Source organism: Mus musculus, chromosome 17 (assembly GCF_000001635.26).
Source record: "Mus musculus strain C57BL/6J chromosome 17, GRCm38.p6 C57BL/6J".
Classification (NCBI taxonomy): Eukaryota; Metazoa; Chordata; class Mammalia; order Rodentia; family Muridae; genus Mus; species Mus musculus.
This window is the reverse complement of record NC_000083.6, coordinates 7,324,038-7,345,860: the sequence shown is the minus strand read 5'-3', so window position 1 is coordinate 7,345,860 and position 21,823 is coordinate 7,324,038. Positions and strand designations below refer to the sequence as shown.

The window sequence follows — 21,823 nt, the reverse complement described above, 5'->3', positions numbered from 1 at the left end:
CAGTGTAAGGACTGGAAGATTGAGATTGGTGGCTGCCTAGTAGCTAGGGAGGAATCTCTCCTACAGCATGGCAGAGTGCTCCCAGGAAATGAGGGGGCAGCAGGGCAGACTCACAGGAACAGGTAGGAGGTGTGGCCCACTATGTTTCTGTCTTTGTTTTCATCTGTGCTTTTACTCATCTCCTTGTTGATTGACAGATCAAAATTGTGTGAATTTATGGGATAGAATGCCACATGAGGTTCTGTCTAGACACTTCAGGATGGTTAAATCAAGTCTATTCATACATCAGGCACCAGTGAAGATACATCCCCCTGGATCCCATTGATGAGGACTCTAAAAGGGGATAGAAGTAGATGCAGGCAGGTGTTGGCCAAGCAAAAACACGGAGCCAGCTGTTGTTAACGGCTGCTCCCAGGAACTAGCTGGCAGTGGTCACGTTGCTCCCATTGTACCCTCTGCTCTAGGGCCAGACTCCGACAGAAGGCATGGTCTGGACAAGGCCACAGAAGCCATGTCCAGGACCTCATTTCTGGCTACTGCTTCTCTGACCTCTCTCCCAAGATGGTGGTGGCTACATGGTCTCTTTCTTTACAATTTTTGGATGTCTCTTTACTCCTCATGTGCAGGGGATCTCCAGGATTGTCAAGGGAATCGTGAGTCGCTTTGTCTGTTTTGGTCAAAACTATATTTGGAGATTGGAGCCTACTGCCTGGCCTTGAGTCTGTTGGATGCACTACTTCCAGTCCAGGATGACAGTTCCCTTCTCATCTTTGACCCTGACCCTCCCTGAGGCATACTTAGTCTCCTGGCAGCCATTGCAATACACAGTCTTGGTGGTGCCATCTGGGAATTCCTTCCGCTTGAACCTGGCCGTGTGGATTTCTTTCTCTCCGTTGCTGAACATGATGGTTTTGTCTCCGTTCCTGTAGAATAGAGACACTCTGGTAAGTGGAGCCATGCAAAAGCCAACTACGTGAGTGTGGAAGAACTGGGAAAGATCAAAGCCATAGGACCACCCAGATCCCCAAGTCTCCCCTTGGGGAGTAAGCTGAGGCTCTCCAGGGCAAGAGTAGGGAAAGCATTTGAGGTTTAAAGGACAGGAGAAGCTCAGACTATCTGGGCATAGAAAGGTGGAGGGGCAGGGGAGCTGAGACCTGAGACCTGAGCCTATACTCTGAGATGGGTGAGCAGAGTCAGCGAGACTGCTCAGTTCATGACAGAAATGCAACAGAAAGAGTCCTGGGTTCTATGCACTCAGCTGAGACCACCAGAAGAGCTATGGAAGCTCTGGGTGTGGGATGAGAATCCTGAGCACACTGGAGGAGCTGCTAAGGTCAAGATCATGGAGGAAACATGCCTAGAACACACCAGAGTCAGGGGATATTGGGAACATTTAAGGTGGGTTTACTAAACTCTTGCCCAGGCTATTGGGCATATGATGGCCAAAGGCCCTGTGAACTTCACTGTCTGCACACACCAGCACCGACACAGTGACTTATCACATTCTTGTCATAGTTTAGATTCTTTGCTTATGCGTGCTGCAATAGATTCATGCTTCTATCCAGCATGGCTTTGAGGAGGTGGACACTGACTGCACTCAGGGTTGGCCAGCTTCAGTCACCTATTGACTGTGTCTACAACCTGTGTTGACATGTCACCTAACAGCAATGGCACACTTGAGAAAGACAGAATAGGATTCTTCTGACGTCAAGCTAGATGACGACAGCTGATGCTGTAAACTGTGGGGTGACCTTTGTCCCTGAAGTCAATTATGGCACAACCTTGGAGACACGCGACGGCCCCAAAATTCTATGTCTAAGCTCATGTTTTCTATAAACAGATTTGAACTGAGGTCACACAAAAAATTTCTTGTAGGACCAATGGTGTCATATATTTTCTGGTGTCATTTTTGTATTTTTTTTGAATATTTATTTATCGTTATTCCCGTGAGTGTCTGTATGTATATCTGTGAACCACATGAGTCCCTGGTGCCCATGGAGGTCAGAGGTGGCCATTGGGTTCCCAAAGAACTGGAGTTACAGACAGCTGCAAGCTGTCATGTGGGTGCTGGGGACTGAACCTGTGCCCTCTCTAAAAGCAGCCAGTGTTGCTAACCACTGGGCCATCTCCCCAGGCTCTGTTGTTATATTTATATGAATGATTTAACTTTTGCATACATGTAAATGAGTACAGATGTATTATAGATCTGTAGTCTTCTATAGCCCAGGGTTGAAGTATGGGTTCACACCGTCTGGTGGGCTGTTGTGGGGGGCAGTTTGGGGTAGTGTGCTGACCTCTTCACTGTCACAAATGTCCCATCAGGGAACACCGTCTCTTCACATCCATCCTTAAGCCGTTTCACTGTCCCATCAGGAAACACGGTTTCCTTGGAGCCATCCGGGTAGAATTTTTCTGCAGGACACATTTGTTTAAAGTACATGTTATAATGAATGCATTTGGAAGCCACGTCATATCTAAATGACCTATGTTAAATATTAATGTGAAAGACATTTTTTTAACCATATGAGCTTGTAGTCAGAATTGGCAGATATTACACCCACTGCCCTGTTGATCCAATTTTGGGTGAGTAAGGCTCAGCCATAGTATGGATGGTCTCTGGTGTGTATAAGTGTGGCTGGTCTCTAGTGTGTATAAGTGTGGGTAGTCTCTAGTGTATCTAAGTGTGGATGGATGGTCTCTGATGTGTCTAAGTGTGGGTGGTCTCTAGTGTGTATATGTGTGGCTGGTCTCTAGTGTGTATAAGTGTGAATGGTCTCTAGTGTATGTATAATGCTCAGCAGGAGTGTGGATGGTCTCTAGTGTGTCTAAGTGTGGGTGGTCTCTAGTGTATATAAGTGTGGGTGGTCTCTAGTGTATATAAGTGTGGGTGGTCTCTAGTGTGTAACAGTTCATGGGGTTTCTACTTGGTGATGATGAACAAGTGATAGACACACCTTTAATAGAAACTAAATTCAAGTTTCAATGTCTGACATTTTTCTGTGCTGTGGATTTGTGGTAAAAAATCCTTTATTGGTGCCAGGTAGTGCTAGGTGATGAAGTTCCAGACTGAATTAAAATGGGAATGCAAGAGGCACCAGCGTTCATGATTCTCTTCCAGACCGCAGTGTGATCGGCCACCTCATGGTCCTGCCACCACACCCCCGATACATGGGACTATGTCCCTCTGAACTGTAAACCAAAGTAAAGTCTCCCTCCCTCTCTTGCCTTTGGTCAAATATATGGCCATAACAATGAAGCAAGTAGCCAAGACAGTGTTAAAAATACTTTTACTGTTCTAAATTGATTTTCAAAGGCAACCTAGATTATTAGCAATCACAGTGACATCTGCTTTATTCAGGGACAATTTCCCACTGTGGAGTGTGCTTGAAGCTCAACAGCACCCAAGGTTGTCACCCAGGGCCTGAAAACAGTGCATAGTCATAGCACAGAGAACTTGCCAATGTGCATTTACAGAAAATGCAAAGGGCTTCTGAGCAAAATGGCAGCGATAGATTTCCCCCTGTTCTTCTGATGTCCCTGTGCTTTGTGCACATGTTGGTCAATCTTTGGCAGTTGTTGTCAGACAAAAAGGAGCGTGAACTATACTTAGGAAAAATAATGTGTTGTGGAACCTAACACCCAAGGAATAACTCCATGCAGTAACTATTTGTTAGCATAAAAATCTGAAAAGCTCAGAGGCAAGTTGGTGCGATGCCCTGAGGAACTATGGGTTCTCTTAGATTCGATAGTTTGAGAATCTCAGAATCGTGCTGTGGTGAATATTGTTTGGGGGGTTTCCATCCCACCTTAGGCCATTTGGTTCCCAAATAAAAGACACAATACCATAACATCTATTATAAGCCTTAAAAACACTAGAGCTGGGCAGATATCAACTCCCTCCCCCCATGCTAATTATCTACTTCCCTATCAATAATCCCATCTTCCACCATGATTCTATTCCAACAGGCTGACTCTCATGACCCCATGGTGTCTTTTTCCTTCCTCTTCTCCTCTCCCTCATGGTATCTGCCTCAGACCTCAAGTCCAGGAACCAAAATTCCACATATCTCTCCCAGCTATGAGCTGTTGGCATCTTTATTAACCAATAGCTTTAAACTAAGGCACAAAGTTTGCACAACAGAAGCTGGCACACAAGAGAATTCACTCATTTTGAGGCACGTAGACTTGGGTTATAGAATTGAGCATTACAGCACATAGCAACCGACAAAACCTCAACAATCCTGTGACTGCCTGGTGCAGAATCAATGCAAAATGGTCTTTGCTGAACTTTGCTGAACACCCAGATACACAGGTGCACCCAGAAATGGCAAGAGGGGACTGTGACGTTTTCTTTTCGAACTTTCACGTGAGGGTGCTCTGGAGAATGTGAGCTGTACATACGGACAGTGATAGAACTCAGAAACTGATATACAGTTAAGTGATGCATTTCAGATACATTCCGCACAGACCAGCCAAGATTCAAAGACCACATCTGCCTATCAAACCCTTTTATGTTTTTCATCAGACCTGGCTACCATCCACCAACAACCCCATAGGGCACTTGTGAACAAGCAAGTGTAATTTTTCAATGCAGAGTGTATGCCAAAAGTTACTGAAGGAGTAATTTCTCTCCTGTCCACACCTGTGCTCGCTAGCCTATAAAAACTTCAGGGGTAGAACAAAGACCATAATAGCACTGGCTTGCATATGAAGACTCAGCTAGATTCAGCAGGCCTGTGGCTGGGCCAGGGTCCACACAGCCAAGAGAGAAGCCTGAGCAGCAATGGATTCATTATGTCTGGGTATTGTCCTATATTACAATTTATGAATTCTCTCATCAGCAATGGATTCATTATGTCTGGGCATTGTCCTATATTACAATTTATGAATTCTCTCACTAATGCAAAATAAGATCACTCACACACACACTCACACACACACACACACACACACACCACACACAAACACACACACCTATTTCAGACCCAGTAGCATGGGGAGGACTCCAAATATCAGATGTCACTAAAATCAGATCAGAACTGACGCTTCCAATGCTCTGGTACTGTTTGATGATCATAGCGTCCACAAGGCTCATCTTTATAGATACACTGATACAGGATCAACATCTGTGTCTACAGATTGCGCCTGAGCGTGGGCTCAAAATACCAGTCTCAAAGAAGGGTGAACCAGAAACAAAAACAGAAACAGACAAACAAACAACCCTCCAAAACCTAGCAAAACCAAACTACCTGTTGTCAGCTGCTGATCACCAAGGATACTCCTACTTTCTCTGAGTTCTCTCTCGAGAATCTGTAGCAATGGCCCTGAAGTGGGTTCGGCATAGCCAATCTCCTTACCTGCTGGGTCTAGGATACTCTACATTAGAAAACTAACATGATCTGGGGATCCATCCCATAATCAGTTTCCAAACGCTGACACCATTGCATACACTAGCAAGATTTTGCTGAAAGGACCCAGATAGAGCTGTCTCTTATGAGACTATGCCGGGGCCTAGCAAATACAGAAGTGGATGCTTACAATCAGCTATTGGATGGATCACAGGGCCCCCAATGGAGGAGCTAGAGAAAGTACCCAAGGAGCTAAAGGGATCTGCAACCCTGTAGGTTCAACATTATGAACTAACCAGTACCCCGGAGCTCTTGACTCTAGCTGCATATGTATCAAAAGATGGCCTAGTCGGCCATCACTGGAAAGAGAGGCCCATTGGTCGTGCAAACTTTATATGCCTTAGTACAGGGGAACGCCAGGGCCAAGAAGTGGGAGCGGGTGGGTGGGGGAGCGTGTGGGGGACTTTTGGGATAGTATTGGAAATGTAAATGAAATAAATACCCAATTAAAAAAAAAGAAAACTAACATGAAGTGATCTTGGGCTATAGTGCCAGGGCACCTGACAGAAACACCCAGAAGCCTTTCTGGAGGGGCAGCTCCAGGCTGGGCCCCTAGAATCACCACCAAATCTGTCTCCACGGGACAAACTGAAAAGCTGAAGAGACACGGCACCATGAGGAACCAGCTGTGACTAGCCACACACTGGGCTCCATGCCTGGGGGTCAGGGGTCCCCATAGCAAGACTGTGAGGCAACCATGTGTAAAATAACTTGAGACCCAAGGGAAAGGAGGAGAAAGCAAGAGATTAGGGAGTGTTCGTTGACGTGCTGGATAGACCTGAAACGGACCAGAGAAGGAAGTGAAGGGTGTCATCAAACCAAGAAGGAGAATAAAGAGCAAGTGAGATTTCGTTAAAGAGAAAAATGGCCAAAGGGAAAAAAAAAAAGAATTTACCTGAATGGAATGAATATAATGTGCTCAGCGAAGAGCAGACTGCGTGGCATGCTGTATCTAAGATTGGAAGGTTTAGGAAGGCAAGGAATGGAGGGGCGGGCAATGTTTGCAGAAGAAACAGCTGAGAACATTCTTGAATTTAATAACATAAAAATGACAGACCAAAAAAAAATCCAGTACATCTACCCAATCCAATGGATTTCAGGAAAACTAAAAATGACTCTTCGGGTATAATCTTGCCCTATGTGATTCATAGAGTAATTTCTAATTTAAAAGGAAAAACACTAAAATCTAATGGGGAAGCCGGAGCTTCTCCTTTTCTTCGCTGATTTCAAGGCTCAGTGTCTGCTGCCCTCTCTCCGTGGTACTCACCCACCCGACCATTTCCAACACAGGCACACAGGCACTGAGCCAGCAGGCACGCAGAGGTGACACCACTCACCAGTCCACTTGTTAGGAAACTGCACCACTTCAACACCATCTGGGTAGGTTGTGTGCATTGTTTGTGCATCCGCATAATAATAAATCTGTGAAGATAGGGAAACCCACATTGGGAGGCCGTTCCCCTTACACTGTGAGCAACAGGGAATCATCTGATCAATTACTCCCCATAGGTGGCTGAAAGTACAGGTGAGGGAGGCCTGACCACATCTGTGGGTGCTTCCACAGGTGTGGAACACAGGAGGTGGCACTAGACGCTGACACCCCAGGAATGACAATGGCTATTGGTTACAGGGAGACTGCGGGATGCAGCTTAGTCCTCAGTTTTGAACCTAAGTATGTTCTAACTCGTGACTTGCTGAGCCTTCATGCCTCGTGGGATTTGTAGCTGGTGACGTCTAGGCTTTGGTGGACATGGACTGTGAGCCCCAGGGTCCCATGAATCCCACAGTTTTCAGATCCAGTGCCTAACTGCAGCCCAAGAGAGTAGTGCTCACAAGGTGTCTTGGAAATCCATGCACCTGCGACTCGTGAGCTGCCATTTGACCTTGATGTTCCTAATAGGCACATCTCCCTTGGTTTCCAAGGAGGAAGAGAGGGAGGGAGGACAACATTTACAAAGGGGAAGGGTGCTAGTTTCAGGGGAGTGAGTGTTCCTGATGCTAAGGCCAGTCCCTAGATCTGAAAAGGGAGACATTCTAAAAAAAAAAAAAAAAAAAAAGCTACAGCCAAAGGTAGAGTGGGATTGAATGGGGTCATTGTCTAAAAGGAAGAATATGGACCGAAGATGCTGCTCTACTCCTGATCCAAACTCCTGCCTAGTTATAACAGATTGGTCCTCTGAGGTAGAGCCATGTCTCTCCATCCACAGAAGAGGGAGGAGAAGATGGAGTGTCTTCAGATGGAGTCATGTTATTGGAAAAGCTGTGACTCTGAGATCCGAATGTGGTTTTGGTTAGCATCTGTGGACTTGGCACAGGCTGACGTCAATGGAGAAGACAAAACACTAGTTGAGAAGACCTTCCCACTAGATTGACCTATGGTCAAATGGGAGGTGGGGGTCACTTTTTTGATGAGTGATTGATGTGGAAGGGTCTAGACTACTGGGTGGGTGGTACCACACCTGAGCAGGTGCTTCTGGATTTTAAGAAAAGCAAGCTGAGCAAGCCATGGGAAGCAAGCCACGTAGGCAGCGTTCCTCCATGTTTGCTTAAGCTCCTGCCTCCAGCTTTCTGTAGTGAAGCTGACATGTAAACCAGATAAACCCTTTCCTTCCCAAGCAGTTCTTGGTTGTGGTGTTTATTATAGCAACAGAAAGCAGAGTAGGAAATAGAGCTTCCGTGTCCTATGATTTTTAAGCATTCTCACTATATTGGCAATATGCCCGAAAGCCATGGGCGTCGGGAGTGCCCCGTCTCCATCACTACGTAAGTACCATGCTTCCTCTCTGCAGAAGGGGGGGCACAGGAAGGGAATGGCAGCTCCTGGACAGAGAGCCCTGGGGACGGGCACTCACTGTCCGGGGTTTCCCTGTCACCAGCACAGAGCAGGGGAAGCCCCTCCCTCCCAGCCTGCAGTGAGCCCTGCTCTCTCTCCTCCTCCCTCATCCCTATTGCTTCTTATCATCTGTCCATCCTTGCACCACAGCTGCCTAAGAAATGTGTTTGTGACCCCACACACCCCAAGGCAACACAACACATCTTTTTACCCCCATAGGGTCGTGAATTCCTGAAAGTCACCATTTAAACAGGTCTCCCAGGATTTCCTGGTTTATTTTTTTTCTCAGCTCAGGTCTGTGAAAGGGCATCTGGATAACAAAAAAAAAAAAAAAAAATTCACAACGGAGGGTGGGAGGCTTGTGGAAACACCACTGACGTGCAAATCTATGGGGTGAGACCATGAGGAATCTTGCTTGCATCATACACCACAGACAAAATTCTCATTAGCAAGAAAGTGCTGACCTCATGCCTTCCCTCATCTGACATCAGAGAAACAAAAGAGCATGCATCTATAAAAGGTTTGCTAGTCACTGGGTAGCCTCTGATTCTGAAAGAAGACATGCATGTCCACAGCACGCACCACTTTCTGATTGGACTTGATCTTCTTCATGTCACCGTTAAAAAACCTGATGAGGGTGGTCTTCTTGTCAGCACTGATCTCCTTCCTGGTTCCATTGGGGAAGGTGATGATGGTTCGCCCGTCGCTGAGCATCCGCTCCACCTTGATGGACACACAGAAACGCCCAGGTGAAGAGTTAGAGCAGGCATGATGAACATGTTTCCACTATTTCCTCTTGTATTCAAAATCACTGCCCACTGTCAGCCTGACATGCTGGATACTAACTGCTGTGCACACACATACACACACGTACATACATGCACACACACACACATGCACGCACACACACACACACATGCACGCACACACACACGTGCCCTATTCAGATGAGCTCCTTATCCTCGTGCTGCATGTGGTTATCAATAGGAAGTGTAATGATTTGTTCCTCAGTGTCTGCCATGAGTCTGTATGATCCATCAACCCAGGATTGATTGATGAGCCTGAAATCCTGGGCCAGATAAAATTGCACGATTACTAAGTAGAAACGAATTTTTTTGTGCTTATTTTGTTTTCCCACTTCATCCTCTCACCTCCTACTCAACACTAAATGGTTTTGACTAATAATGAGCAAATGGTTTCAAATGCATAGTGCTAGGCTCTCAGTAGAAAGCACCACCCCTGTAAAGATGAACACAAAGAAAGACGCCAACAGAAGTAACCTCAGTTTGCTATGCCAATGCGGCCTCACCCACCACACCTGCCCCTTGCTCACATCAGAAGGCCATGGTGAGTGCCAGACGTCATCGAGGTGGTGTGAGTCGCTACAACAGTCACACAATGGTGAAGTCACCTAATGCAGTTCTGAGAGCGCGTCATGCGTGAGTATGCAATTTTCAAGTTTACACTATTAAAATAATTTCTAATTTAGACTGTGTCATGGTTTTTTCTTTTTTTTTAATGTAGTAGATAAGTATATAAAAATGGATTTGACAGGATGTAAAATCTAATCTGACTCTTAACGTCTTCAGAATGGCTAGTCTAACTGTATAGAAGTTCAAGATGTATCAACTTGGACTGGAGAGACAGCTCAACATGAAAGGCTAGACTCACAACCAAAACTATATACAAAACTGTATACGCTTTGGGTCTGGTTAATTTTATTGTGTGTCTTTTCTTATCGCAAAAATTCTGTAATAAAGTTTTAACTAAAAATATAATTTATAATGTAAAATTAAATGAACAAGAAAAGAAGTCAGCATATCCAATGCAAGGCACACATAGATTCAGGGTGAGACATCGAAAGACACAGTACTGTAATGGGGAGCCAGGGATCTGGGAGGTGTGGCTGATGTCAGGTTACAGGACAGGAAGCTCATAGCAGAATGGCACTTGCTATGGACCACCTGCTTACCACATTTATACCCTATGGCTTCTGAAGCCCAAGCCAGTGATTGGTCCATAGCTTGTTGGCCTAACCAGCAAATGGCCCTCTTTCTTACAGACCTTGTCATCAAGGTCTAGGCTTTGCTCAGCTGTGTTTCTTTGCCTGACAACCATGTGAAACAACCACACTAAAGAAAGGCTTTGTGGTCTAGGAGTGTAGCTCAGTTGGTAGACTGCCCATGATGCTGGAAGTCCTGGAATCCCCAGAATTGCACAACAGGATGTGGGGGTACAGTCCTATAATCCCAGCACTCCGGAGTTGGAGAATCAGAAGTTCAAGGTCATTGTGCTGCATGGTGAGCTTGAATACATAAGACCTGAGAACTGCCTAAGAGGAGGAAGAGGAGGAGAAACAGGAAACACAGGAAGAAGAGGGATGGGGGGAAGAGGGAGAAGAGGAAGAGGAGGAGGGGAAGAGAGGAGAGGGAGGAGGAGAGAAGGGAGGAGGGGCAAGGAAGAGGAAGAAGGGAGGAGAAGGAAAAGAGGAGGAAGAGGGTAAGGAAGGGGAGGAGGAGGAAGGGAATGAGGGGGAAAGGAAGAGGAGAAGGAGGAAAAGGAAGCAGGGGAAGAGGAGGGATGGAGGGATGAGGGAGAAGAGGAGGAGGAAGGGAAGGAAGGAGAGGAGGAGGAAGAGGGTGAGGATGGAAGGAGGAGTATAAGGAAGAAGAGGAGGAAGAAGGTGAGAAAGGGGAATAGAGGAGATTGAGGAGGACAAAGAAGAGGAGGAGGAGGAGGAGGAGGAGGAGGAGGAGGAGGAGGAGGAGGAAGAGGTTGTATTGAAAAGCTGTGAAGCCAAGCAGCCTTACTCATCTATTCGAAGCATTCTCTGCTTTCAAGGGTGAAGATCTATACAGCCCAAAGTTCCAACAACAAAATGAAATGCTAACTCACTCCAGCAAAAGTGGGAGAGAGTGAAGGTGCTTTGAGCACAGAGCTGGGCCACAGCAGCTCACCCCTTCCCACCCTCCCTGAGGTAACCCCAACCTTCTGGCAGCAGCACTCTGGGACAAAAGGTGCTTCTTGAGGTAGCTGTTGGGAGGCTCTGAGGGCAGAAGGGTGGGTGGATGTTCCTAACAGAGCTGGTATTTGTTACTGGAAGAAGCTGGATATCAGTGGTGCTCTAGAGAGGTGCACCAGCCATTAGCTTGTAGCCCCAGGACAGATGGCATGGCTCAGACTACATAGCACAGAGAATGTGGCAGGGAAAGAGTATGTGCAGCAGAAACCTACCTTGCCATTTGGGTGTTGCTTTTCCTTTGTCTCATCAGTCTTTGTAGTGTCCGAGGTTTGCTGTATTTCTTTAGGAGCTCTTGACTTTGTTGGAATATTCTATAAGGAGAGTATAACCACTGCCTCCTCTGTCCCCATCCCTAGCTGTGAGAACCATAGGTCCATCAATGCTGTGAGAACCATAGGTCCATCAATGCTGTGAGAACCATAGGTCCATCAATGCTGTGAGAACCATAGGCCCATCAATGCTGTGAGAACCATAGGTCCATCAATGCTGTGAAAACCATAGGCCCCATTAATGTTGGGAAAACCAAGGCCCATGAATGCTGGGAGAACCACAGGCTCATTAATTCTGGGAGAAACATAGGACCATGAATGCTGAGAGAACCATAGGCCCATGAATGCTGAGAGAACCACAGGCCCATTAATGCTGGGAGAACCATAAGCCCATAAATGCTAGCTCTTGGGATCATGTTTGTGTTTGTAAAGGTGTGTCTTCCTCTTGTGTTCTCCGTCCACACTGGGGACGTGGGGAGTGTGGTTGACAGTCACCAAGTTCTGATTCTGTGTGCATGTCACTGAGGCCTTGGGGGAATCAGTGGCTGGAATCTGATTAACTAAACCCGTCTTACCTTTGCTGATTAGGTTGGGAAGTGTTACTGACTGCTTTTAGGGGATCCTCCCACTGCCTACTTTACAGCCTGTGAGGTAAATACATCTTTCCCATGGAGAAAATGGCTTAGTTCTGCATGGCTGTTGTGTAGCTATGATGCGACCCTGGCCATGGAGCTAGGGTATTTCTTCTGCCTTTGATTTTTTCATTCCATTCATTTCTACTGAGCATTGCAGATAAGAACAGAATAGTACTTTGACTTCTCAATCCCTACAGCCTCAGAAGCTCCACCCGCTTTGCCTACGGACCTGGCTGTCCTCCATTGGCTGCAGGCAAGCCCGGTCCACTCATCTGAAAGGCTGAGCGAGCTCAGAGACTGAGGGAGGACTTGCAGCCATAGCAGCCTCTGGTGCTCACGGGAGCATCCGTATTTGCCTCTACCTCCGGGTCTGTCTTCCCCAGCCTCCCCACCCGGTAAAACTCTACCTACCTGCACCCACAGTGCATTTGGGGAAAAACAAGGGATGACCCTGCTTGCTTGAGCATGCAGGAGAAGTTCACCGTCCGAAGTCTCTGGATTTGAGGACCAGATGTCTGAAACAGTGGAGAAGGTGATTTCAAGAGACTGTGCACACACTGTGAAAAAAAATGTCATATTCCTAGTGCAGGGTTCCAAGTCCGAATTAAGTTTCCTGAGGTCACTGTGCAAATGCCGGTGGCTGGCTCTGTGGAACACAGGAAGTGCTGAGTGCAGTCAGCCTTTGTCTGCTAGTTGTGTCTTCACTACATGTGGTGGTGGCCCAGACAACTAAGCTAGCAGAGGGTGGCATCTGCCCCAGTAGGGGGCAGACGTAGGAAGAGAAAATTTACGAACTCATGACAACTGCCCATGAGAAGGAAATGGGTGGCTGGGCAGGAGCACTGTGCATCCGAGGCAGTTAGAAACAGGCAGAAAGGTCATGTTTACCAAGGAACAGAGAGCAAGCAGACCTGCATCCAAGAACAGAGACAATACTACATGGATACTTTCTCTCTCTCTCTCTCTCTCTCTCTCTCTCTCTCTCTCTCTCTCGCTCTCTCAGCTCCCTCCTTTCTTATATTATTCAGGATCCCTTAACTAGGGAATAGTGCTGCCCACTATGGGCTGAGTCTTCCTATAATGATTCACAAGGCAGTGAGTTGTCTTGTGAACTCTTCACAGGCGTGTCCACAGGCCAACCTGATGAAAATGACTCCTCATTAACCCTATAGGTGGAACAACATTATGAACTAACCAGTGCCCCGGAGCTCTTGACTCTAGCTGCATATGTATCAAAAGATGGCCTAGTCGGCCATCACTGGAAAGAGAGGCCCATTGGACTTGCAAACTTTATATGCCCCAGTACAGGGGAATGCCAGGGCCAAAAAGTGGGAATGGGTGGGTAGGGGAGTTGGGGGTGGGATGGTATGGGAGACTTTTGGGATAGCATGGGAAATGTAAATGAGGAAAATACCTAATAAAAAAGAAAAAAGAAAAAAAAAAAGAAACCAGAATCATAAAAAAAAAAAAGATTCTTTTCCGAGGGAGGTGGTTTTTTGTTTTGTCAAGTTGACAGCTAAAAACCAACCAACACACAGGTTATGGTAGGCGTGAGCATTTGCACGCTTGGTCTCCATTCTCTGGGGATGTTTCAGGGGTTCGGTTGGTATGACCTTGATAGAGGAAGTGTATTACTTGGGGGCCGGCTTTACGAGTAAAATGCCTTACTTACTATCAGTTTGCTCTCTGTTTTGTGCTTATAGTACCTGCTATTATGAACGAATGCTCTGGAAAGAGCTAATAAACTCTGCCATGGTGGTCATGGTGCTTTATTACAGCAACAGAGAAGTAACTGAGACACAGAGGTTAAAAAAGTGTTACAGAGACTCAGAGAGAGAGAGAGAGAGACAGACAGACAGACAGACAGACAGACAGACAGACAGACAGAGGTGCTTACCCATGCACAAGGGTCTGAGGTTCAGTATGTCAAAGGGGACCCACAAGGACTGTGCACGGGGTGGGTAGGAGCAGGCTACAGGTGGTTGAGTGTTCTTTCTGCCCACAGTGGGTGCAGCAGAGCCTAGCAGCTCTGTGCAAAGGCTCCTCAGCAGAGGTCATGCACACACACCTAGGGGCAGCCCAAGAGCACAGAGTGTGTGATAGCCACCTCTGGCAGCAGCTGGAGGGGAGCACTCCTCCTACTGTTGTGAGGCACTCAGAACCGGCAGGTGGGACCCACCGGGACAGGAGAGGTTGTATACCTGGATGGACAATTTGAGCTCAGAGGGAGGTCAGACAAGTGCTGGGGAGGGACACGTGCCACAGGTGGCCAGGGCTGTGGCAAAATTGTTGGGAGAGGTTACCAAGACAGACGGAGGAGCTCCAACTGGAATCAGACAATGGCCAGAACCCAGGGGGCTCTTGAGGCTTTACCCACATGCCACATCCCAGATCTTAATGGCCACCCCTTCCAGTGAGCACCGAGCAGGGACTCCCTTCTCACCAGCCAGTGACTCTGTGTCCAGGAATGTGCTGTCAGACAGTGGTTCTGGTGACATTCTGCCCAAGCTTCTTTGCAGAAATTTGGAAGACATGTGTATAACCTGGGTACAGGCAGAATCACAAAGCCAGCATGTCATTGCCACCAGCAGTGACCAGGTGGTGTGCACAGCCATGTCAGCTCTCAAGTGCCTAAGACACTTCTCAGGCTCTACCAAGAGTACTCGGCTCTGTTCCCTGGTTTCCAGCAATTGATGCAATGCAGAAAACCCCCCACCCATACACTAGGTTAACAACACCAAAAATGAGCCCTGACATTCTAGTCTTCTTTTGGAGCTGAAGGCACGTATGCAGCTTTCTAATCTATAGAAACATTGTCATGTTTAACAAATTCCTGAGTCCGTTTTGAGTAGCAAAGTGAGGGTTCTCACTGGGCTTCATCCATTGGGATAAAGCAGGATGTGTTCCTGGGGCGAGGAGATAAGGAGGTAGGGAGAGGAAAGGGCTGGCAAAGGGCTTTCTGCTCTAGCATGAGGACCCAAGTTCAGATGCGTAGCACCCATAAAGCCCAGGCAGCAGGATGCCTGAAGCTTGCTAGCCCGAGAGTGCAGTCAACCAGAGAAGGCCAGGCTCAGAGAATACATCTCACAAAATGAGGGAGAGGGCCTGGAGGACCCGCCCAATGCTTAAAAGCTGGTGCTGCCCTTGCAGGGGACCCCAGTTTGGTTCTCCGCACTTATGTTGGATGACTCACAACCATGTGAACTCTACCTCAAGGCGACCTAGCACAACCTCTTCTGGCCTCCCTGGGCACACACATGGGTAAAAACAATTTTTAAAAATGATGAGATGATATCAGAAGACAATATACACACATATATATACATACATACACACATATACATACATACACACACATGCATACACACATACACACACATACACAAACACATACATACATACATACATACATACATACACACATACACACATACATACACACATACACACATGCATACACATATACACACATACACATATACACACATACACATACATACACACATGCATACACACATACACACAGATATATATATACACACATGCACACATGCATACACACATACACACATATACATACACACATACATACATACATACATACACTTAAAATAAGGTAAAGATGGATACTGGACCCCACACAAACAGAGAGAGGGGAGAGAGAAGGGAGAGGGAGGGAGGGCAGAAGGAAGGGTAGGGAGAGGGAGAGCAGGGGGAGAAAGGAAGAGTCAGAGGCTACATTCAAACAGTCCAAGCTCCCAAGGTCACCTTTTCATCCACAGATGTAAAAGACAGCATTTCATCCTGGGAGTCTGTTCCTCCGGTGGCCATTGTGCTTCTGTTTGGAGGACTTCCAGAAAGCTCATCTCTTTCATCCCATGAGGTTGTCCTCTCGGAATCAGTTCCCTCTATCTTTATGTACACTGGCTACAAACAAACGTGGGGGATTTATGTTAACATCAGTAGTACCATTCCAAAGTATCGATTAACACACCGCATTTGCTACCCCACAGCGAGGACTTTAACAACCCCATGTTTTTTTTTCAGTCCCCAAGGTGTGCGGAGGAGAAGCTGCTCTCAGCATGCCCTCCCCCACAATCTGAGTTCAGATCCACTGCCTTCTGTAGATTGCAATATGCAAAAGGTTCACAATCTGTCTAGAGAGGGGTTGATACTGTAGTGCTTAAAACATGTTTAACAAATTTTAAAAACAAATTTCTAGCCTTTGTCCTACTTTTAAAAATCACTTCCCTCATGTGCACACCTCTGCTAAGCAGTCTTGCTGCATTTGGATTATTAGTTACACTTTCTTCTGCTGTGGCTACTGAACTGGCAGCAGAACCGGGGCACAGAGGAGAGAGCACAGAAAGGCCACATGTGCAAGCCACAGGCAGGCAGGGACGCCAGAGGGCAGGGGCTCCCAGGCTTAGAGGGCACAGTGAGGGAGGGACACAGTTTGAACATCTCACTAATATTGGGATCTCTTAGTAATGGCTTTAGTTAGGGGAGTTAGGACTGGATTCTGTCCAGGCTGGTGAGACTTCTGTGACCCGTGAGTGCTTCCTTCTTCTTGCTGACCTCAGTGCCAAACCATCACAGGCCTCCAAAGACTAAGACTAAACAACTCTAATCTTCCTGCCTTTACATTACGCAACTTCAGCTGAGCATGCAGGAAAGTGGAAAATACACAAGTATGTATATATATTTTGATCATATTCTTTCCTTTTCCCAGCTCCTCTCCACTTCCCTACCTGCACTACTTCATGACCTATCTATCTATCTATCTATCTATCTATCTATCTATCTATCTATCATCTATCTATCTATCTATCTATCTATCTATCTATCTATCTGTCTGTCTGTCTCAAAAATAACAAAAAACAAAACAAAAAAAACAAATTAAAAATTGAAACGTAAAAAGAAAAAACAATAAGACAAAAGACCCCAACACTACCACTGCAACACACACACATGCACACACACACACACACCAAAAAGAAAAAAAACAACAAAAGCCAAAACCAAAAACTGAAACAATCAAACAGGATATGGGGTCTGTTTTGTGTTGGTCAACTACAAGGTCTTCCTTGGAGCGTGGTTAATACGGTGTCCTCCCCCCCCCCCAGCCCACCCTCCCCCGGCATTGAAGAACTTTTCTCTTTCCCAGGAGCTTGCATTTGCAAATAGCTTCTCCGTTAAAGGGGGCCCCTTGTGTCCAATTCCCCTTCTTAGTGCTGGGATTTTATTCAGCTTGACCCTGTACAGGCCTCGGTGTGCTGTCTCGGTCTCTGTGAGTTCAGAGTGTGTCAGCCCTGTTGTGTCTGGATGATGCTGTGTCTGTGGAGGTGTGAGGGGGGGGGGTTCGAGGAAGGTACCCCATCTAGGACCAAGTGCCCCAAAGTCTCTCTCTGCACACTATCCACTTGTGATTTCCATGTTAATTACCATGTATGCAAGAAGAAACGCCTCTGGTGAGGGCCAAGGTGGCACTGATCTATGGATATAGCAACGTGTTATTAAGACTTATTTTATTGATATGTTCCTTTAGCAGAATAATTCTATTTGGTTTTCTCCTTGACTCATGACCTATCTAGTCCCAGTTTCTTGTCCAATTTAGGTTTGGGTTCTATCTCCTGGAGTGATCTTTAAATTCAATAAAGAAGTGCCCAGTTACTCCCATAATATGTATGCCATGATTGCATCAATATATCTTGTAGGCAGGTCTCTGTTTTGGGTAAATGGGTTTGTAATGGGTCTAGTGATGGTTACCTTTCTCTTCTGGTAGCATGCAGAGTACCTCATAGCACCATGAACACTGGTCAGTAGAGTTGAAGCTCCTAGTGTCTAATAGCTTGATTTCTCCATTCCAGTGAGGAAACTGTGTCTTCAGACATTAGAGCCTTACAAGTCAGTTTGTAAGGAGCAACCAATAGTCTTAGCTATAGCCTGTTCTGTTTGGGGAGTTCTGTGGGACCCCTCTGGCCAATGTCTCAACAAGATGTTATCCATTCCTAGCACTGGAGGATCTATTTGGTGGTATAAGATGTCTAGTTGGGGGTATTATCTTCCCCATTATATGGTGTATCCATTTAAATTCCTTCTGTGTGTGTGTGTGTGAGAGAGAGAGAGAGGGGGGGGAGGAAGGGAGAAGGGAGAGAGAAAAGAGGGGGAGAGAGAGGGGGGAGAGGAGGGGAGGGGAAGCAGAAGAGGAGGGGGAGAGAGTATCCTGAGTTTCAGGACTTCCTTCTTCACAGGCTATCTACAAGTGTGGGGTGGCTTATTCTAAGTGGCACACTCTTTCCTGAGGAAGAAGGGCAGTGTGAATCTCCAACACCATGTCTCTAGTGCTGACTTACAGCTTCACACACATGTGTACATATGGCTGACCTTCTGACATCATTCCTAGAACCGCGTTTGGCTACAGCATGTAGCCTGGACAAATGTGAAAGTGTGGCACTCACAGTCTTGCTCTCTGTTGTTTTTGTTGTTGTTCAAAGATGTGTGTTTGTGGTGAGATGCTGTTCCTATCCGCAGTCACGTGAGGAGAGGTGTCATGTACCATCAGTGAGCATTTAAGAACTCGCCAAGCAATTACCTCACATCGAGGAGAGCCTAGCATCTGAAGATGTGGAGTGATATCTACCCACTTAGTATGTGCAAGGGGTAGTAGAAACATGATAGCAAAGGCTATGTGAAGTCTCTTACCAGGACCCCCTCAGCTTCTATCAGTGACAACAGCCAGCTCCCAGTCACTCAGTTACAGGGTAGGATCTAAGTCCTACTTCTGCCTGTGCCTGGGTAGGGTTAATGACAGGATCCAGGCCATCAGTTAAAGTAAAGTAGGAACCTGGAGTCCTGAGGTAGCCTAGTGCACAGCTGTTCCATCAGAGCCTGTGAGTGTCCTAGAGACAGGGTGGGGACATGCTCGCCCCTGGGCTCCCAGGAAGGCTGTCAGGATTTACTGTCAGTTCTGTGTGATTTGACTGACAGATAGCGAAGCCCTCATGGGGTACCCAAGTGGAGACAGTGTGCCTGCATGGGAGGGTGTAAGCCTTCCTGTGCTGTTATCTCTGGAATGCAGAAAGTCTGCTGTACCAGAGTGTTGCTTGCTCTTGCCGGGGTGGGCGAGCCTATACAGGCTTTGGTGGCCTCCGCATCCTGCTTCTTCAAGGTCTTCAGCTCCGCACGGATCTCCTGGTTCTCCTTTATCAGAGCATCGATCTGGCTTTGGAGGTCTTTGTGAGCTATGCACCACCAAGATGATTGTCTTGTGAGCTCTGTCCCAAGGTCACAGATCTGCTTCTGCAGCCCCTGGGGTAGGAAGAGAGTGACAGACACTTACCAGGCAACCTGCAGGACCTGTAGGAGTACAACCCCCCCCCCCCCCCACAGCCTCATTCTGAGAACAAATGGGGACGGATCCTAAGCAAGGTTACAGTACAGCCCCCACGGGACAAGAGACTGGATGTGTGAAAGCCTCTTTGTGTGTGTGTGTGTGTGTGTGTGTGTGTGTGTGTGTGTTAATAGAAGGAGACATTTTGCAGGCAGATGGGGGAACCTGACAAGGATCAGAGAATTCACTGGTATGATTTAAGGAATGCAAATGTCCTGACATTTTTGACCCATTTTCAGAAGACTAGAGCCTTCTCCTGAACTAGAAGAAGACAGTTCCCTGTCCAAGGGGCACGCTGCTTCTTGGCCTGGCTTACCACAACCTCATCAAGCTTGCTGTCTTCCTCAGTGATCTGGGCTGTGCTCTCCATCTTCCTCTTCTCATGGTTGGACCCTTTTCCTTGACTCAGATCCTCCAACATGGCTTGTCTCTGCTGACTATTTAGCCTCGAGGTGACCAGTAAGCATTCTGGTTGTAAAAGAGAAGGCTCGTGAGACTTTCTTAGTGCATCGCACCTCTGCCCCTCTGATTAGTATCCAATGGCCTTCCTATCCTCCCCCTTAGAATGGAGAATGGCCCACCATGCTTCACCAAGTCCTGCCACCCTCCTGCCTGGGAACAGTCTCCACCTGGAGCTGACCAGGAAAAGGTTCCCGTGTCTGGAAACCGCCGAATGGAAAGGACCCAGTCACTTACAAGGGCTGTGTCCCCAGAGGAGGGTGGAAAACACTTTGGTTCAGAGAGTCAGCATGGTGCCTGATCACATGAGTACTGCCAGCATTACCTTGAGGTGAACAGGGCCTTGAGAGGGCGCCTGGGAGGTCTTAGTCCTTCGTCAGACCTTTGCTGTGGAAGGTTTCGCTGCCTCTCATCAGGACAAACCCCTCGTCCCCAACCTACAACTCCATAACCTAAAAGGATGACACAGAAGGAGGACTTATGGAACCTGAGAGTTGGAGCCGTGGGGGAGGAGCCCAGCGGGAGACAGTTGAGTGGAGAGAAAAATGGAAGAGCAGCCTTCCACAGGAGAGCACGGCATATGACACCAATAACTAAATCAACCCCTCTACCACTACTAAAGCCCCTTTGCAGCTAATTGCCACACCCTTACCAATGTAGAGAATGGTAGCCTCTGACCGGCTTGTGGGAGGGGGTGTGAGGATGGGTGAGCGGCAGGGATTTCCAGGCAGAGCCTTTGGGAATGTCCTTACCCCAAATCACAAATATAACAGCACATTTCCTGTTTCTACACATAAACACTTGTATTCACCAACCTAGGCTGTATAGAAACAAGAATGAGAGGCTTAGCCACAGTGGTAGGGGATCTGACTGGAGACAAGGTATTTCACCCTGAGAGTCAAAGGCACTTATAGCAGAGCTTATTCATAACCCACTGCACCTTCATCTGGCCCGGGCCCCATGGTTTTCTGCAGGGGTAGACTGGCATCCATGGCTTCTCAGAAGGAGGACTCTATTCCCCAGCATTGGATCCTAAGCCCTTCTCACCAGGGAGTACCCTCTCCCTCTGTGCCCCCCAGCCAGTCACTTCACCTAGCCTAAGATGGTGACTTCTACCAGGACATTCCTCATCTAGGCCATATCCCAACAGCTCTCTGTGCCCGCTACACAGCTAGCTTAAGAACGCCAGGAAACCTGTCCATTCTAAACCGACTCTCTGTCTTAAAGGGCCATGCCATCTCATGCAGTCTTGGGGTTTTATATACAGTTATAAGATTTTATAATTACCAACATACTCATGATTCAGCTAGAGTAAGCTCATGTCAACCCATATAGAGGACTGGAGAGAGCCGGACTCTCTGCTCAATTGACAACAGAGTAAGTTGCAACAGGATAAAAACCCAATTTTCTCAGCACGCATTCTTGAAAAAAAAACTGTGAAATTTCTTTAAGATGAAATCAAACTACTCATAGATGTTCACAAGGAGAATATAATCTCTACGGGCTTAAACAGGAGATACGAGGCAAGATTTTGTGATTCCACAAAAATGCTCTTCCCACTAACTTGTCCATCTGGTTTTTGTGATCATGGGCAAGGATGAGAAACAGAGAGTCAGTGTAAAGCTGAAAGCCCCAGCCATCACTTCTTACCCCCAGCAAAGTATTTGGAGTGGTTAAATATTTAAAGGCAAACAGGGGGGACATTTTTCATAAGAGCGTGTCATTACCTACCTGGGGATCCTGGGGACATAGAGGGTTCTAGCTGTGTTGGAATTGACAGTGCTACTTCTGGGAGGCCTTGAAT

At 47.0% G+C, this 21,823-nt stretch overlaps 1 protein-coding gene across 3 annotated transcripts; it reads right to left on the bottom strand.

The window, feature by feature from the left end:
* On the bottom strand, positions 1-21,205 carry Tcp10a (t-complex protein 10a). Of its 3 annotated transcripts, none has more exons than NR_046291.1 (12): positions 20,960-21,201; positions 20,345-20,471; positions 19,877-20,028; positions 19,263-19,478; positions 15,936-16,094; positions 14,611-14,710; positions 12,579-12,682; positions 11,476-11,574; positions 8,824-8,964; positions 6,746-6,830; positions 2,295-2,412; positions 1-923 (listed from the first exon to the last, which is right to left on the bottom strand). NR_046291.1 is itself a non-coding variant. In NM_011553.4 (12 exons), the coding sequence occupies exons 3-12, from the start codon at positions 19,979-19,981 to the stop codon at positions 734-736; spliced, it is 1,317 nt and encodes a 438-aa protein (NP_035683.2). In that variant the 5' UTR covers positions 19,982-20,028; positions 20,345-20,471; positions 21,112-21,201; the 3' UTR covers positions 1-733. The 3 variants fall into 3 exon arrangements, 2 of the variants coding, with proteins under 2 accessions (NP_035683.2, XP_006523276.1); NM_011553.4 differs by having other exon boundaries at positions 21,112-21,201; XM_006523213.3 differs by lacking the exon at positions 11,476-11,574 and having other exon boundaries at positions 191-923; positions 21,112-21,205.
* Between the last annotated feature and the right edge of the window lie 618 nt (positions 21,206-21,823).

Excerpts from the sequence above, each read along its gene's own strand:
- Tcp10a (NM_011553.4), bottom strand. The coding sequence starts at position 19,981 with ATGTTGGAGGATCTGAGTCAAGGAAAAGGGTCCAACCATGAGAAGAGG. Across the intron at positions 11,575-12,578 it reads CAAATGCACTGTGGGTGCAG|AATATTCCAACAAAGTCAAG; the intron begins GTAGGTAGAGTT and ends CTCTCCTTATAG. Across the intron at positions 2,413-6,745 it reads GTTTCCTAACAAGTGGACTG|AAAAATTCTACCCGGATGGC; the intron begins GTGAGTGGTGTC and ends TGTGTCCTGCAG.